Raw genomic sequence first — 18,938 nt, 5'->3', positions numbered from 1 at the left:
CTTCTCGATCCAAGACTCAGACGGATTCGACGATACACAAACCGTGAGTAAGACGTCGAAAACCACACAAAGAAACATTTACAAGGCCCAGGGGACGCCACTGCCACCAGGCCATGGCTCAACCCATAAAATCGGTGACCGACCGTCAGCACCGAAAAAGGCCCAAACAGTGCCGAGATCGTCCGACTCCGGTCGAGACACCGGCACGCAGCCTTCTCGGGACCGAGAAAGTGCTGGAGACAAGCCTCGACACCGAGATGCCGGTGTGGACACGGCTCGACGCCGAGACAGCGGCACCGAAACAGATCGACGCCGAGAGGTTTCGGCCCCGAAAAGGAAAAAAGTCACCTCGGAGCCGAAAAAACACGCAGACACAGTTTCGACGCCGAAACAAACTGCAAGCGACCCAGCTTCAGGCTCTTATACAGAAGAGCACTCGCTAACCTCCCAAATGCAGAAGCATAGGTTTGAGGAAGAGCTACAAGCAACTGATGCGGACCATACGCAAAAGCGTATCTTCATTCAGCAGGGGACAGGGAAAATAAGCACCCTTCCCCCCATTAGGAGAAAGAGAAGGTTGGAGTTCCAGACGGAACAAACACCACAACCAAAAGTGGTGAAAAGAGTTACACCACCACCCTCTCCTCCGCCCGTGATTAACGTTTCACCAGCACAAACGCCATCACACTCCCCAGCTCACACCACCATGAGCCAGGGTGACCAAGACCAGGACGCATGGGACCTATACGACGCCCCAGTGTCAGATAACAGCCCAGAGGCATACCCTACAAAACCATCTCCACCAGAAGACAGCACCGCGTACTCTCAGGTGGTGGCTAGAGCAGCACAATTTCACAACGTAAGCCTCCACTCAGAACAGGTCGAGGATGATTTCTTGTTCAACACACTCTCCTCCACCCACAGCTCCTACCAAAGCCTGCCTATGCTCCCTGGTATGCTCCGGCACGCAAAAGACATATTTAAGGACCCGGTCAAAAGTAGGGCAATCACACCAAGGGTGGAAAAAAAGTATAAGCCGCCTCCTACAGACCCGGCTTTCATCACAACACAGCTGCCACCAGACTCTGTTGTTGTAGGAGCAGCTAGGAAAAGGGCCAACTCTCACACATCTGGAGATGCACCACCCCCAGATAAAGAAAGCCGCAAGTTTGATGCAGCTGGTAAAAGAGTCGCAGCACAAGCTGCAAACCAGTGGCGCATCGCGAACTCCCAGGCACTACTTGCGCGCTATGACAGAGCCCACTGGGACGAGATGCAACATCTCATTCAACATCTGCCCAAAGACTTCCAAAATAGGGCAAAACAAGTGGTTGAGGAGGGACAGGCCATCTCCAACAACCAGATCCGCTCCTCCATGGACGCTGCAGATACAGCTGCACGGACAATTAATACGTCTGTAACTATCAGAAGGCATGCATGGCTCCGAACGTCTGGATTTAAACCAGAGATTCAACAAGCAGTTCTCAATATGCCTTTTAATGAAAAAGAACTGTTCGGTCCAGAAGTGGACACAGCGATTGAGAAACTCAAAAAAGATACGGACACTGCCAAAGCCATGGGCGCACTCTACTCCCCGCAGAGCAGAGGGAATTACAGCTCATTCCGTAAAACGCCCTTTCGAGGGGGGTTTCGGGGTCAAAGCACACAAGCCAGCACCTCACAAGCCACACCGTCCAGTTACCAAGGACAGTATAGAGGAGGTTTTCGGGGACAATATAGAGGAGGGCAATTCCCTAGAAATAGAGGAAGATTCCAAAGCCCCAAAACCCCTACTACTAAACAGTGACTCACATGTCACTCACCCCCTCCACACAACACCAGTGGGGGGACGAATAGGTCATTATTACAGAGCATGGGAGAAAATCACTACAGACACTTGGGTTCTAGCAATTATCCAACATGGTTACTGCATAGAATTTCTACAGTTCCCTCCAAACATACCACCAAAAGCACAAAATTTAACAACACACCATTCCAATCTCCTAGAGATAGAAGTGCAGGCACTATTGCAAAAGAATGCAATCGAATTAGTGCCAAACACACAAATAAACACAGGAGTTTACTCACTGTACTTTCTGATACCAAAGAAGGACAAAACACTGAGACCAATCCTAGACCTCAGAGTAGTCAACACTTTCATCAAATCAGACCACTTCCACATGGTCACACTACAAGAAGTATTGCCATTGCTAAAGCTGCACGACTACATGGCAACTTTAGACCTCAAGGATGCTTATTTCCATATACCAATTCACCCATCGCACAGGAAATACCTAAGGTTTGTATTCAAAGGAATACATTACCAATTCAAGGTACTGCCTTTCGGATTAACAACCGCACCAAGAGTCTTTACCAAATGTCTAGCGGTAGTCGCTGCACACATCAGAAGGCAGCAAATACATGTGTTCCCATATCTAGACGACTGGCTAATCAAGGCCCATTCGTTAATAGAGTGCTCAAATCACACAAATCATATCATACAAACCCTCTTCAAACTAGGGTTCACCGTCAATTTCACAAAATCCAAGATTCGGCCACGCAAGGTACAACAATACCTGGGAGCCATAATAGACACATCAAAAGGAGTAGCCACTCCAAGTCCACAAAGAATTCAAAATTTCAACACCATCATACAACGCATGTATCCAACACAAAAGATACAAGCAAAGATGGTATTACAACTCCTAGGCATGATGTCATCATGCATAGCCATTGTCCCAAACGCAAGACTGCACATGAGGCCCTTACAACAATGCCTAGCATCACAGTGGTCTCAAGCACAGGGTCACCTTCTAGATCTGGTGTTAATAGACCGCCAAACTTACCTCTCGCTTCTGTGGTGGAACAACATAAATTTAAACAAGGGGCGGCCTTTCCAAGACCCAGTGCCACAATACGTAATAACAACAGATGCTTCCATGACAGGGTGGGGAGCACACCTCGATCAACACAGCATACAAGGACAATGGAACGTACATCAAACAAAACTGCATATCAATCACCTAGAACTTCTTGCAGTTTTTCAAGCACTAAAAGCTTTCCAACCAATAATAGTTCACAAATACATTCTCGTCAAAACAGACAACATGACAACAATGTATTATCTAAACAAGCAGGGAGGGACGCACTCCACGCAGTTAAGCATGTTAGCACAAAAAATTTGGCATTGGGCAATTCACAACCAAATTCGCCTAATTGCACAGTTTATACCAGGGATACAAAATCAACTCGCAGACAATCTCTCTCGAGATCACCAACAGGTCCACGAATGGGAAATTCACCCCCAAATACTGAACACTTATTTCAAACTCTGGGGAACACCTCAGATAGACTTGTTTGCGACAAGGGAGAACGCAAAATGCCAAAACTTCGCATCCAGATACCCACACAAACAATCCCAAGGCAATGCCCTATGGATGAACTGGTCAGGGATATTTGCTTACGCTTTTCCTCCTCTCCCTCTCCTTCCTTACCTGGTAAACAAACTCACTCAAAGCAAACTCAAACTCATATTGATAGCACCAACTTGGGCAAGGCAACCCTGGTACACAACGCTGCTAGACCTATCAGTGGTACCCTGCATCAAATTGCCCAACAGGCCAGATCTGTTGACACAGCACAACCAAAAGATCAGACACCCAGATCCAGCATCGCTGAATCTAGCAATCTGGCTCCTGAAATCCTAGAATTCGGGCACTTACAACTTACCCAAGAATGTATGGAAGTCATAAAACAAGCAAGAAGGCCATCCACCAGGCACTGCTATGCAAGTAAATGGAAGAGGTTTGTTTGCTACTGCCATATTAATCAAATACAACCATTACACACAACTCCAGAACATGTAGTGGGTTACTTGCTTCACTTACAAAAATCTAACCTAGCTTTCTCTTCCATTAAGATTCACCTTGCAGCAATATCTGCATACCTGCAGACTACCTATCCAACTTCCCTATATAAAATACCAGTCATTAAAGCATTCATGGAGGGCCTTAGGAGAATTATACCACCAAGAACACTACCTGTTCCTTCATGGAACCTAAATGTTGTCCTAACTAGACTTATGGGTCCACCTTTTGAACCCATGCACTCCTGCGACATACAGTTCCTAACCTGGAAGGTGGCATTTCTCATCGCCATTACTTCCCTGAGAAGAGTAAGCGAGATTCAGGCGTTTACTATACAGGAACCTTTTATACAACTACACAAAAATAAAGTCGTCCTAAGGACCAATCCTAAATTTTTGCCAAAGGTTATTTCACCCTTCCATCTAAATCAAACAGTGGAACTTCCGGTGTTCTTTCCACAGCCAGATACCGTAGCTGAAAGGGCACTACATACATTAGATGTCAAAAGAGCATTAATGTATTACATTGACAGAACAAAGAACATCAGAAAGACTAAACAACTCTTTATTGCATTTCAAAAACCTCATGCAGGAAACCCAATTTCTAAACAAGGTATAGCCAGATGGATAGTTAAATGCATCCAAATCTGCTACCTTAAAGCTAAACGACAGCTGCCCATTACACCAAGGGCACACTCAACCAGAAAGAAAGGTGCTACCATGGCCTTTCTAGGAAACATCCCAATGCAAGAAATATGTAAGGCAGCCACATGGTCTACGCCTCACACATTCACCAAGCACTACTGTGTAGACGTGTTATCCGCACAACAAGCCACAGTAGGTCAAGCTGTATTAAGGACATTATTTCAGACTACTTCCACTCCTACAGGCTGATCCACCGCTTTTGGGGAAATAACTGCTTACTAGTCTATTGCAGAACATGCGTATCTACAGCGACAGATGCCATCGAACTGAAAATGTCACTTACCCAGTGTACATCTGTTCGTGGCATCAGTCGCAGTAGATTCGCATGTGCCCACCCGCCTCCCCGGGAGCCTGTAGCAGTTTGGAAGTTACCTTCAATTATATATATATGTATCATCTCAACCTTAAATAAGTGCATACTTAGTCACTCCATTGCATGGGCACTATTACTACAATTCAACTCCTACCTCACCCTCTGCGGGGAAAAACAATCGAGGATGGAGTCGACGCCCATGCGCAATGGAGACAAAAGGAGGAGTCACTCGGTCCCGTGACTCGAAAGACTTCTTCGAAGAAAAACAACTTGTAACACTCCGGCCCAACACCAGATGGCGAGCTATTGCAGAACATGCGAATCTACTGCGACTGATGCCACGAACAGATGTACACTGGGTAAGTGACATTTTAATTTCCTCTCTCCTAGGTAGCCAAACCCTCTTTTCTGGCTATTTAGGGTCTCTGTCTCTGGGGAAACTTCAGATAACGAATGCATGAGCTCAGCCGAGTTCCTCTGCATCTCCCTCTTCACCTTCTGATAAGGAATCGACCGCTGACCGCGCTGGAAGCCTGCAAACCTGCAACATAGTAGCAAAGACGACTACTGCAACTCTGTAACGCTGATCCTGCCGCCTTCTCGACTGTTTTCCTGCTTGTGCATGCTGTGGGGGTAGTCTGCCTCCTCTCTGCACCAGAAGCTCCGAAGAAATCTCCCGTGGGTCGACGGAATCTTCCCCCTGCAACCGCAGGCACCAAAAAGCTGCATCTCCGGTCCCTTGGGTCTCCTCTCAGCACGACGAGCGAGGTCCCTCGAATCCAGCGACACCGTCCAAGTGACCCCCACAGTCCAGTGACTCTTCAGCCCAAGTTTGGTGGAGGTAAGTCCTTGCCTCACCTCGCTGGGCTGCATTGCTGGGAACCGCGACTTTGCAAGCTTCTCCGGCCCCTGTGCACTTCCGGCGGAAATCCTGTGTGCACAGCCAAGCCTGGGTCCACGGCACTCTAACCTGCATTGCACGACTTTCTAAGTTGGTCTCCGGCGACGTGGGACTCCTTTGTGCAACTTCGGCGAGCACCGTTTCACGCATCCTCGTAGTGCCTATTTCTGGCACTTCTCCGGGTGCTACCTGCTTCAGTGAGGGCTCTTTGTCTTGCTCGACGTCCCCTCTCTCTGCAGGTCCAATTTGCGACCTCCTGGTCCCTCCTGGGCCCCAGCAGCGTCCAAAAACGCCAAACGCACGATTTGCGTGTAGCAAGGCTTGTTGGCGTCCATCCGGCGGGAAAACACTTCTGCACGACTCTCCAAGGCGTGGGGGATCCATCCTCCAAAGGGGAAGTCTCTAGCCCTTGTCGTTCCTGCAGTATTCACAGTTCTTCAGCCTAGTAAGAGCTTCTTTGCACCAACCGCTGGCATTTCTTGGGCATCTGCCCATCTCCGAGCTGCTTGTGACTTTTGGACTTGGTCCCCTTGTTCCACAGGTACCTTCAGACAGGAATCCATCGTTGTTGCATTGCTGATTTGTGTTTTCCTTGCATTCTCCCTCTAACACGACTATTTTGTCCTTAGGGGAACTTTGGTGCACTTTGCACTCACTTTTCAGGGTCTTGGGGAGGGTTATTTTTCTAACTCTCACTATTTTCTAATAGTCCCAGCGACCCTCTACAAGGTCACATAGGTTTGGGGTCCATTCGTGGTTCGCATTCCACTTCTGGAGTATATGGTTTGTGTTGCCCCTATCCCTATGTTTCCCCATTGCATCCTATTGTAACTATACATTGTTTGCACTGTTTTCTAAGACTATACTGCATATTTTTGCTATTGTGTATATATATCTTGTGTATATTTCCTATCCTCTCACTGAGGGTACACTCTAAGATACTTTGGCATATTGTCATAAAAATAAAGTACCTTTATTTTTAGTATAACTGTGTATTGTGTTTTCTTATGATATTGTGCATATGACACTAAGTGGTACTGTAGTAGCTTCACACGTCTCCTAGTTCAGCCTGAGCTGCTTTGCTAAGCTACCATTATCTATCAGCCTAAGCTGCTAGACACCCTATACACTAATAAGGGATAACTGGGCCTGGTGCAAGGTGCAAGTACCCCTTGGTACTCACTACAAGCCAGTCCAGCCTCCTACATGCAGTGCCTATAGACACATTTTATTTAATACATCCATTGGTCTATTAAATACTTCATTATTAGCATTATGAAACACAAAAAGATGCTGTCATGTTGTGTGTGCCAGCCAGTGAAAGGCTGATATATCTCAAAGTTGCTCCCAGGCTCTTGTAGCTCCTGTTCTGCCAACCAAGCTAAATACGATTCAACCTTACTGTATCAGCAGTTGATAATATGTTGGGCAGATGGTGGTAAACATTGCTCTGTAGACGAGACAAGCTTATTTCCACTTTGCAGTTTGTTATAAAATGTAGAAATGTGTTGCAGTAGAGTGCCATGGGTTCCAATTACAAGAAGATTTGTAGTACATATTAGGGCAAAAAATCCACACTACTCCAACAATACTTGCCTTTCTCTCTTGGTCCGGTGGAGTTTTCTCATCTTACTGGGTTTCACCCGAAGTGCTTGCATGTCCTATCAGCAAAATCTGTGCATCCTTGCAGTGGAGCATGGACCCTAGTGCAGCTTCCTGTCTGCAACTAGTGTACTTCCACTGGCCGCGTGCCCCTGCAGGTACTTTTTATTTTTTAACTTTTTGATATATACTCTAGAAGAGCACGTGTCTGCAGTCTGTCTCCCCTCTGCCTCTCCCTCATGTTATTTGGCCCTACTCCCGCTGTCTTATGTTGCTGCTTCCTACCTCCCTCCATGCACCCGCTTCGTTTTGCTTTCCCCATACTCTTTCCTCTCTCTTATTGCTGCCCCACCCCTGCACCTCCTTCATGTTACTTCCTCTTCCTGTTGTTGCTTCTTCCTTTCCCACTGCATCCCCTTCTCCTTCTGTCTGTTTTTGCTGTTCCTTCCCTCCCTTCCACACCTCCCTCATATGGCTAGTTTCCCCCTTTTTTTAATTTTTTTTTAGACATAGTGCATCAAAGGCTGCTGTGCAACATGGCTTAAAAAGGCGCTATGACACAGTCAATGCTGACTGTGCCATAGGACTTTTTTTCCTTGTCTTTCAGCCATGTTGTACATTAGCTTGCACTGCTGTGCAACATGTCTAAATAGATCTCGCATAGGTGCAACTGTTGGCTTTGCCAATGCTTGTTTTTTCCTCTGCCATCTCTCAGCACACCAGTCATTTGAAATCGGTAACGTCCCAACCCTTTGGGTAGGAAACAAAAGCTTAGCCCTCAACCACAATATCGCTCTAACACAGATCTGTATCTAAAGTAAAGCTTCATAACTGAATTCCAGAATTCCTACATAACACTTTGTAGAGAAGAATCACATCGGAATTGAGTTCTCCACGGTTTATTGATGAATAACTCCTGGTAAACACAACACATGTATAGGAGACGGAAGGTCTCCTAGCTCTCTCCTCGTCCTTTTCAACCGCCTCCCACCAACGTTCTCACACAAGAACACTGTTCTCGTGCAGCTCGATGGACTGAATGCGCACATCGTGCTGCACTAGTGAGTTCCATCACAACACATCCCCCTTCCGATAGCATACTAAACCATAACAATATAATATTCTATTGAATCCTAAAATCTTAAACACAACATAAATGCTACAAAATATACATTACCAATTTTTTAACTGGTGCACCTAACTCATCTATAATCTTGTTATTTCACTATGTGAAACATAGGTCTTAAGCCAGCCAGCCATCTTCATTCACATATATAATCATACATACATAAACTTCTGGGATCTAACCACAAACCGCCCCACCCTACTTGCTTTGTTACTAATGTCCCTTCCTTGTGAATCCACATGGTTTTCTTCCCGGAAAACATCCACACTTCCACCTCCTGATGTATCCATCCTAGTGGTTCTGCTTGAAACATCTGACAGTTCTCCTTGTGACTCGTTCTCCTCATTCAACCATTCATAATTCGGTCTCTTGGCATTCATGGGTTCAATAATCTCCAATTTACCCACGTCTTTACAATTTTTCCTACATAAGGATAAAGATGACAAATGCCAAACTTTTCCGTCATTCAACATTTCAGAGTTACAAAAAATGTTCTGTATTGTCATAGGTTGAGAAAACCGACTCTGATCTTTACTCAATTAACTGCATTTCTTTACCTTCACCACATCACCGATTTCCAGATGCACTGGTTTACATTTATGCTTTAAGTCATGGTATTTCTTGCATACAGTTTGTGATTTGATAAGTTTCTCCATGACAGTATCAGGTGACCAATCACTCCTCCTCGGCGTCCGCATCCATCCAATATTGTCCTTGGACACAGCTGTTCTACCCCTCATTAGTTCAAATGGACTTGACCCTGTACTCTCCAGGGGTGTAATTCTGTATTCCCACAACATTTTATACAATTCCTTCTTCCACATTAGGTTATTATTATTTGCCAATTGAATAATACCTTTGACCACTCGATTAAAACGTTCAACAGCTCCATTCCCTGCTGGATGGTACTCTGATGTGGTCTTATGTGTGATACCATTCCTCCTCAGATAGTCCTTACATTTCACAGCTGTGAATTGTGCTCCATTGTCACTTACGATACATTTAGGTAAACCTTCTCTAATGAAAATTCTATCCAAAAACGTAACTATGCTGTTTGTGTTGGCATTCTGTATGATTTCCAATTCTGGCCATTTAGTGAAATGATCAATTAAAACAATAGCATATACTGGTTCTTCATGTTCCCGAATAGGCCCTACAATATCCACACCTAGTCTTTCCCATGGCATATCGGGGCTTTTCAATGGATGAAGTGGAGGTTTAAGAGTAATTTGAGTCTTGTCAGAATTTTCACATTCCCTACAATTCCTGACTTTCCTCTCAATGTCCAAATCACACCCTGGCCACCAATACCAGCTTTTAATCCTCCGTTTAGTTTTAGAAATTCCTAAATGCCCTTCATGACACACCTCTAGGAGCTTTTCCCGCAATGTCTCAGGTGGAATCAATCTCCCATTCCTCATATTCAACCCCTCTTCCATTGATAATTCATTTCTTACTTCCCAATAAGGCAATAAGTCTACCTCAATATTCCTTTTGCAAGGCCATCCTTCCTTCCAAAATCGTGTTACTTAATTTGCTTTGTAATTCATCATTGCTTTGTGAACTGTACCACTCTTCTTTTGTTATACTTGGGAATTCTTCTGTTATATTTGCTACCAGAAATTCATCACTAATGTTTTCTTCTGGGACACTAGATGGTAAAGGTAACCTACATAAAAAATCAGCAACCACATTTTTTATCCCCGGCACATACTGTACTTGGTAATTGAAATCAAACATTCTTATTGATATACGAGCCAATCTTGGGGAAGCATTATATAATCCCTTTGTAGATAAGACTTTAATTAAGGGTTTGTGGTCACTGCGCAATATAACTCTTTTCCCCCACACGTATTGTCTAAAATGCTCTAGACCCCATGCACATGCCAGTGCTTCTCACTCTGTAACCGAGTACTTTTCTTCCGCAGCTGTTAGAGAGCGGGAAGCAAAAGCAATGGTCACTTCCTTACCACTCTCCTCCTTCTGTGTAAGTACCGCACCTACCCCTCTACAACTAGCATCTGTAGTAATTATGCTTAATAAATCTGGATCAAAACCCTGTAGGGGAGGAGCACCACACACTTTGTTTTTAAGAAATTCCAAGCTCTCCTGATGACGGGTGGACCATTCAAATTTATTTTTCGCCTTAAGTAGTTGTCTCAGTTCATAAGTGTGAGAAGAATTTTTTTTCACAAACTTAGCATAAAATTCCACCAAACCTAAAAATGCCCTCACTTCATCCTTGTTTTTTGGAGTAGGAGCATTCTTGATTGCCTCTAATAACTCTCTTTTCGGTTTAATTCCTTCTCTAGAGATAACATGCCCTAAGTAGGTTGCGTGTTCCTGCGCAAATTTACACTTGCTTAACTCTGCTGTCAAGCCCTTCTCTTTTAAAATACACAACACTTGTAAAATCTTTCTATCATGTTAAGCTCTATCTTTTCCCATCACTAATATATAATCTTGAAATACCAACAAATTTTCTATCCCTTTGAAAAATTCATACATTAGTCTTTGAAACATCGCAGCTGCCGATGCCAAACCAAACGGTACTCTTTTGTATCTATAACACTCAAAAGGTGTTACAAATGAAGTATATTTCCTGCCATCAGGGTGTAAGCAAACTTGATGATACGCAGCAGAAAGATCAATAGTTGAAAACCACTTTACACCTTTCGTGAGTGCCAACATTTCATTAATCCTGGGTAATGGAAACTGGTCAATTAGTATATTGTTATTAAGGTCGCGCAAGTCAACACACAATCTCAGTTTTCCATTGGATTTCCTCACTACGACCAAAGGTGACACCCATTCTGCTGATTACACTCTCTCAATGATGTCATCCCTTAACAACTCTTCTAACTGCTTCTTTACATCCTCTTTAAGTGCAACAGGTATGTTCCTTACTTTATGTATACATGGTTTGGCATCCTGCTTAAATTGTATCTTATGGCAAAAACCCTTTAGCTTCCCTATGCCACTTGTGAAAATTGTGGGAAATTCTTTTTGAACACGTTCACCCCATGCTTCTTTAGAATGTATTGTCATAACTGGTTCTGCACTATTAGGATCTAAGGTTATGCCCAGTTTGCCCTGATCAATCCACCCCAGAACCGATGGCCCAGTAGCTGAAACATATAATTTCCCTTTGTTCAGCCTGTCTTTAAACTCAAAATTCAGTATTTTGTAGCCCAAATTTCAATTGGCTCACCCGTAAATGTTTTGAGAGATACATCTGGCCGTTCCAACTTACCCTTCACCTTATGTTCCAATTTTTTTCCCCACGTTTTTTTTTATTAATAATGGTATACAGTGAACCTGAATCTGCCACAAACGAGATATTTATACCCCCAATGCGCACACATCGCATATAGGTTTCTTTTTTTTTTTTATTCTACTACTAGTGTCCCCATATAATATGCATTCATCATTTACACTTAAAACACACATATTCAGATCAGTGTCATCTGAGGAGCTCGTTTGACCATCTTCTTCTTGGTGTACCAGTTTTATTTTTCCTCCTGATTTTTTCTGGCAAACCTTCTGGAAGTGTCCTATCACACCACACTTCCCACACTTCAAATTCCTTGCTGGGCATCTTTTATCATTTACCAAATGATTTGCCTTATCACATCTATAGCATCTTTTCCTTGCAGTATTGAATTGGTTACTTCTCTCTTCTGGTGCAGTTTGATCTCTGTACCTCTTCTTGGTTAAAATGTGAGTTGGGTACTTAATACCACTCACATTCGCTACTATCTGTCCCGTGTTTTTATCATTACTATCCTTCAAAACAGCTTTTGCACACCTTCCTGTCAACTCAGCTCTTTTCACAATATCAATTCATTCCTGGAGAGGTCTTTCTCCCTTCGCCCATAATTGTTCCTGAATGTGTTCATTAGATGCTCTCATCACTATTTGATCTCTTATCAGTTCGTCATGTAACGCTCCAAACCGGCAAGTGATAGCCAATTTCTTCAATGATGAGACATAGTCTTCTATAGGTTCGTCTTTGGCCTGTTTCCTATTAAAAAATGTGTATCGGTCTACTGCAACACATACAGTTGGTTTGTAATAATTATCCAAATCATCTAATGCATTCGTGTAGACATTTCCATCTCCTGCAAGTCTAACCTTTTTATTTATTTTGTTGTACACTCTTAAGCCACCAGCACCTAGGCAATGCAACAAGATTTTCTTTTTCTTTTCTGGCGTTAGCTCTTCTTCATCATCATCGAATGGGGAGATATAATTGACAAAATATTCTTGCCACTCTTCCCATTTTAATAAAGGTTCTCCAGACCCTGGAATGAATGCTTGTGGGGGAGACAAATTATATATATTTCCAGATGCCATAATCTTGTATTATTTAGAAATATGCTTGTCCACAATTGTTTCTAAATATACTTGGTAGTGTATATGATCAGGCCATCCTCGTCGTTTTGTTTCATTAAGTAGCACTTTACAAGAAGTCTGAAATAACAATACGCCGCAGGACGCAGGCTAGAGCGTTGCTAGGCAATATAATCCATAAAGCACTGCCGCACGGTAGGCGTCTCTGTGCTTGCGCAGCTTCAACAGATTGAAAAAAAATGAGTCACGCGCGAGAAACAGACAGCAAGCAACGGAGGTAATAAATTGATAACATTTACCTTCCGTATGCTAGTTATGTTCTTTTTGTGAAGTCTGGATACTGTGGTTGATTATGTTGAACTCCTGCGCAGCGTACATGTAAAGGTCACGGTGGCACACGGTGTTCCGGAAATGTGTGTCGGTCAGCTCGTCGCCAAATTTGTAGAGAAGAATCACACCGGAATTGAGTTCTCCACGGTTTATTGATAAATAACTCCTGGTAAACACGACACACATGTATAGGAGACGGAAGGTCTCCTAGCTCTCTCCTCGTCCTTCTCAACCGCCTTCCACCAACATTCTCGCACAAGAACACTGTTCTCGTGCAGCGCGATGGGCTGAACGCGCACATCGTGCTGCACAAGTGAGTTCCATCACAACACACTTCAATTCGACCTGCAAAGCGCCTACAATTGCAAACTCCAGCTTCAGAACGTTATCTTAACCTCCTCTTCACCACAAATCTGTCACGGCTTCCAACACACAAGCTGTTCTTGCACAACTACAACACATCAAAATACTCCAACTGCACAATTTCAACACACATTTTTGTCCAGTTCCATAAATTCAGCATAATTCCAAATGCAGTACTTACTCCTCTTCAATGGTCCTCTCCCGAATCCTATCCTCACAACTAGAAAACACTTTCCAACATCCCACAATTTAATATCTGCTTTTCGGCACTACAGATTTAATGCCGAAACAGCTCTGTCACAACTCCAACACCACTCCATATATAAAGCTCTAGTGCTGCACCATTTGCCATCAGAGCAACACTCGTCAGTGTGTTACAGTGACCAACACAGTATACAACCAAGAAGTATCGGAACAACACACCACTACTCCCAGCACTTCACAATTGCCAGCCCACCCCAGAACAATACTGTCCCCGACACATGACCCTGAGAACTACTTCATGATTCGTTTACACCTATACCATAGCACATCTCCCACATACCTCGGCAACACCATTGCACTAATCCATCACTACTGCAACTTCACAACGTTACTCAGAGCCTACAACTTCAGCTCCACAACCATAGCACTACAATAAGAGTTCCCGGAAGCACAAAACACTACTATGGCAAAATTAACATTCAAACACAAATACAACCTATCACTTCAAGTACAGCCACAACTCACTACTTAAAATTACAGCACATAATTACTGCCAGTAGTGAATAAATTGTACCCAGTGTCACTCCATGCCTGACACATCTACACAACAGTGCGGTGTAACAATAAAAAACTAAGCCTAATGCCTTTGCCAGTATTTCATTTGGACTAGCATGAGTCTTTTTCGGATTCGTGGTGTTTGACTGAAAGGAGCTGAAGAAATAGTTCAGTACTTTAAATGCCAAATAACTTGTTATTTGTATGTGTAAATCTAAGTGTGATTTTTCTTTTTCCATATGCCAATCCACTTAAAATAAGCAGTATAAATATGCAAAAATGAAAACTAATAATTTGAAGACATAAATACCTCTGTACTTGCCAATTGCTTTTTCATGTGATGTGGTACTATCGATATTATTTCTGATCGTTTAAAGTCTTTTATTTTTATTTGTAGAGTCCAGGAGACCACATTTGACCTGGAAGGCGATGTTCAAAGTGGAACAGTTTCTGTGGTAAGGAAAACAGGTTACTCTAGTCATACTTTATGAACATGTCAGGCACTTTCCATCAACCACTAAAATACCCTCCGTAAAGAAAGTATTAGTAGGTATGGTTCATGAGAACACCCTTTGGCATACCATATAAGATTCCTATTCTCTTCCCAACTAACCCTTGCCACTTTTCTACTCGTCCCTGATGAAAGGAGTGGATATTTTATGTTGTGCTAAATGTGACATGATCATGCTCTACCATGTCACTTAACATCATCTGACCTTTTAGTTAGGTTAGAATGACTTGCTCACTTTCAGAACGTAATTCTCTTCAGTACTGTTCAACCTTTTAACTTTTGCCAAAAGACGCTGATGTCCAGCTACGTTTTTTAGTTTTTTACACCCTTAGTTGTGGCACTGTGGTTCAGACAAGCATTTCATTGGCTTTCTTAGACTGAAAGCTCATGATCAATGCCAGTTTATGCCAGAACAGTTCATGTAGATTGACTGAGTTTGTTTGCTGATTGAATTAATCCAGCCTTTAAACTGTTTTATTCTCCATTGTTTTTATGCCATGGTCTGGCTTTGAGCCTTTTAATATGTTTATGTATGCAGCATATGTTTTGAAATATTTTTGTTATTCTTAAGAAGTGTTTTTTGTTAACTGTTTTTTTCTTTTCAGTTGCACTTTGACATTTGAAGGGTGAACAAAATGTTTTTGCAAGAAATATTTTACTTTAGTTATAACAAAGACAGTTGAGCACTTTAATCAGACCATGAAATATGAAAAACGCCTTACATGCCCAGGTTAGGTTAACTCTGAATTGTCAAGTTATAATTTCTCGTTAGGTAGCACAATAGATAGTTTACCATTCCCATAAAATGTAAAACTCTTGTTTGTTGTTTGACTCAAAGGGCTCAAACAGGTTGTGCAGCGACAGGACGACTTCCTCATCCAGCACAGCTGAGCGAGGCATGGTGAAACCAATGATTCGGTTAGACCAGCCACAGGACTTCCGCAGGTAAGATGGCAGGTCTGCATTACCTGTTCCACGATTAAAGATTTTGGAGAGGGCATTTAGTCTGACAAGGGTATTGCAAAATATCATTTTGGTGGTGGTTTCAAAAACAACGTCTGTTTATGAATTGAAAAAGCGTTCCATAATTGTTGCAGTCACCTTTTAGATTTGACTGTTGATTCATCAGGTTCATTAATACCAAACAAACTAGTTCTTGCTTGATAAACTGTAAGGCCAGCTCTCTTATTATACATATGGTAGTGTTACTTCATGAAAAGCTTAAATTATGAGTGAACTAGTACGTTTATGAAGCACTTCTGCGAATCAACTGGGCTTTTGGTGCTGGGCTTAACCCATAACATTTCAAGAACTATCTTTTTCCTGTGGGATTGAAGGGAGATTTTTCCATACCCCTGGATTCAAGATTGGAACTCTGTCCCCTTTGATTTCCCCATGCTTCCTTTTATTTGGATTTAAGAGGAGAGTTCCATCAGCTACACTATGATCTCAAACCTTACAGTTATGAGCATACAGAACAATCAACTACTTATAAGAATGGCATAGAAGGAGTGAATGTATAAAATTAATAAATCAAAAGAGAATTCCATGTATACAATCGTACAAGATGGGTCAAGGTTTTACTATTAGATATGAGATTACTTCAAAGATTTCATAATATTTCAGTAACATTTTGAGCTCAGAAAGGCTTGAAGGCAAGTCAGCATTAGAATAAGTGCTTCAGACCCTTTAACAAAAAAATCCTTGGAAGGTGTTAGCCCAATCTCCAGTTGTCTGATGTTCTTCTCGTAGACTGTTTCTTTGATGATGCGTGACTTGTTAGCAAATTCTGTTGACGCCCTGATGGAGTTACAACTAATAGGTACTGCTAAAGAATGGGTGGAAGGCTCTAACCTGGTCTTCCCAGGCCTAGTTGAAGACGTTGATGCTTATTTTTCCTTCATTATGTCCCCTACATTGGAGACAGGACTTCTGTTCTAGTGCTTCTTATCGATATTATTAGAAGCCTGCTGAACGGAATCCCTTTAGCAGGCTGTTCTCTTTTTGTGTCTTTTTTGTGATAAGATGATGTTCACTCACATTCATCTCTGCAGTATAGTATATATATTTAAACGTATATACATATATATATGTTCGATGGCATGTGTAGCTGCAGATACACATGCTGTGCACATCCCGCCATCTAGTGTTGGGCTCGGAGTGTTACAAGTTGTTTTTCTTCGAAGAAGTCTTTTTCGAGTCACGAGATCGAGGGACTCCTCCCCTATCGGCTCCATTGCGCATGGGCGTCGACTCCATATTAGATTGTTTTCTTTCCGCCATCGGGTTCAGACGTGTTCATTTTCGCTCCGCGTTTCGGTTCGGAAAGTTAGTTAAAATCTCGGAAAATTCGACGGTATTGTTGGCGTTCGGTATCAGGTTAGTTACAACAGATCGACACCGAATTTTGAAGAGCTCCGGTGGCCCTTCGGGGTTTTCGATTCCCCGGCGGGGCCTGGTCGGCCCGACCACGTGCATCTTCAAGGCTAATGGAACGGACCCCATTCCGCTTCTGCCCCGAATGTCACAACAAGTATCCTTATACAGATCAGCATCTGGTCTGTAATTTGTGTTTGTCTCCAGAACACAAAGAGGATACCTGTGAGGCCTGTCGAGCGTTTCGGTCGAGGAAGACGTTAAGAGACCGAAGAGCAAGAAGACTACAAATGGCGTCACCGACAGGACAATGGCACTTGGAGGAAGAGGAAGAAACCTTCTCCATCGCGGATTCGGACTTGGACGAGGTCGATCCCGAACAGACGCCGAAAACCGTGAGTAAGACGTCACAACACAAAACTCACGGAAAAAACACTAAAGCCCAGGGGACGCCACCGCCAGCAGGCCATGGCTTAACCCGAAAAATGGGTGACCGACCTTCGGCACAGAAAAAGGGCATGCATGTGTCGAAGTCATCCGACTCCGGTTGAGATACCGGCACAGAGCAGACTCAACACCGGGTCAGAGCAATCTCGACACCGAGAGGGCGGCACCAAAATGAGTCGGCGTCGAGAGATCAGTACGCCGAAAATCAAAAAAATGTCTTCAGAGCCAAAAAAGACTGCCGAAAAAGTTTCCATACCGAAACATCCGGCCTCGGAACCGAAATCGAGTTCCTACACCGAGGGACAGGGCCTGTCCTCACAGATGCAAGGACACAGATTCGGACAAGAACTAGAGGCAGGGGAGCCAGATTACACTCAAAGAAGGCTCCACATTCAAAAGGACACAGGGAAGATCAGTACTCTCCCTCCAATACGAATGAAAAGAAAACTTACCTTCCAAGAGAAAGACAAGCAGCCACAGGCAAAGGTGACTCCGCCACCATCTCCACAACGCTCACCACAACCATCACCAGTAGCCACTCCACCAATGATACAGTCCCCAACTCATACAGGGATGAGTCAGGATGATCCCGACGCATGGGATCTTTATGATGCGCCTGTATCAGATAACAGTCCCGACTGTTATCCAGGGAGACCGGTCCAACCTGAGGACAGCACTGCCTACACACAGGTGGTGTCAAGAGCAGCTGCGTTTCATAATGTCACCCTGCACGCAGAACCTATAGAGTATGACTTTCTCTTTAATACACTGTCGTCCACACATAGCCAGTACCAGAGTCTCCCTATGTTACCAGGAATGCACAAACACTCCAAACAAGTGTGTCAGGAGCCTGTGAAGGGCAGGGCTATAACTCCAAGGGTGGAGAAAAAGTAAAAAGCACCATCAACAGACCCTGTGTACATCACGCAGCAATTAACACCAGACTCAGTGGTAGTAGGGGCAGCTCGCAAAAGGGCGAACTCACACACCTCAGGAGATGCCCCACCTCCAGACAAAGAGAGTCGCAAGTTCGACGCAGCGGGGAAAAGGGTTGCGGCACAGGCAGCCAACCAATGGCGCATTGCCAACTCACAGGCATTGCTGGCGAGATATGATAGGGCTCATTGGGACGAAATGCAACATTTCATAGAACACCTGCCCAAAGAGTTCCAAAAAAGAGCACAACAAGTGGTGGAGGAAGGCCAGAGTATCTCGAACAATCAGATACGTTCAGCAATGGATGCAGCCGACACAGCTGCTAGGACTGTAAATACAGCAATGACCATA

At 43.6% G+C, this 18,938-nt stretch overlaps 1 protein-coding gene across 13 annotated transcripts in view; it reads left to right on the top strand.

Annotated features, from left to right (window-relative positions):
* AFDN (afadin, adherens junction formation factor) overlaps positions 1–18,938 on the top strand; it is a 1,710,163-nt gene that overhangs the window by 529,160 nt on the left and 1,162,065 nt on the right. For all 13 annotated transcript variants that reach the window (XM_069234921.1, XM_069234923.1, XM_069234919.1 and 10 more), the window contains 2 exons: positions 14,715–14,772; positions 15,667–15,773. In XM_069234921.1, the coding sequence (XP_069091022.1) occupies positions 14,715–14,772; positions 15,667–15,773 (165 nt within the window). The remainder of the gene's footprint in view (positions 1–14,714; positions 14,773–15,666; positions 15,774–18,938) is intronic.

The sequence above is a fragment of the Pleurodeles waltl genome, chromosome 5 (assembly GCF_031143425.1).
Source record: "Pleurodeles waltl isolate 20211129_DDA chromosome 5, aPleWal1.hap1.20221129, whole genome shotgun sequence".
In the NCBI taxonomy this organism is placed as follows: Eukaryota; Metazoa; Chordata; class Amphibia; order Caudata; family Salamandridae; genus Pleurodeles; species Pleurodeles waltl.
Note: the sequence above shows the minus strand (reverse complement) of the source record. Positions and strands in the feature narration are given on the sequence as shown.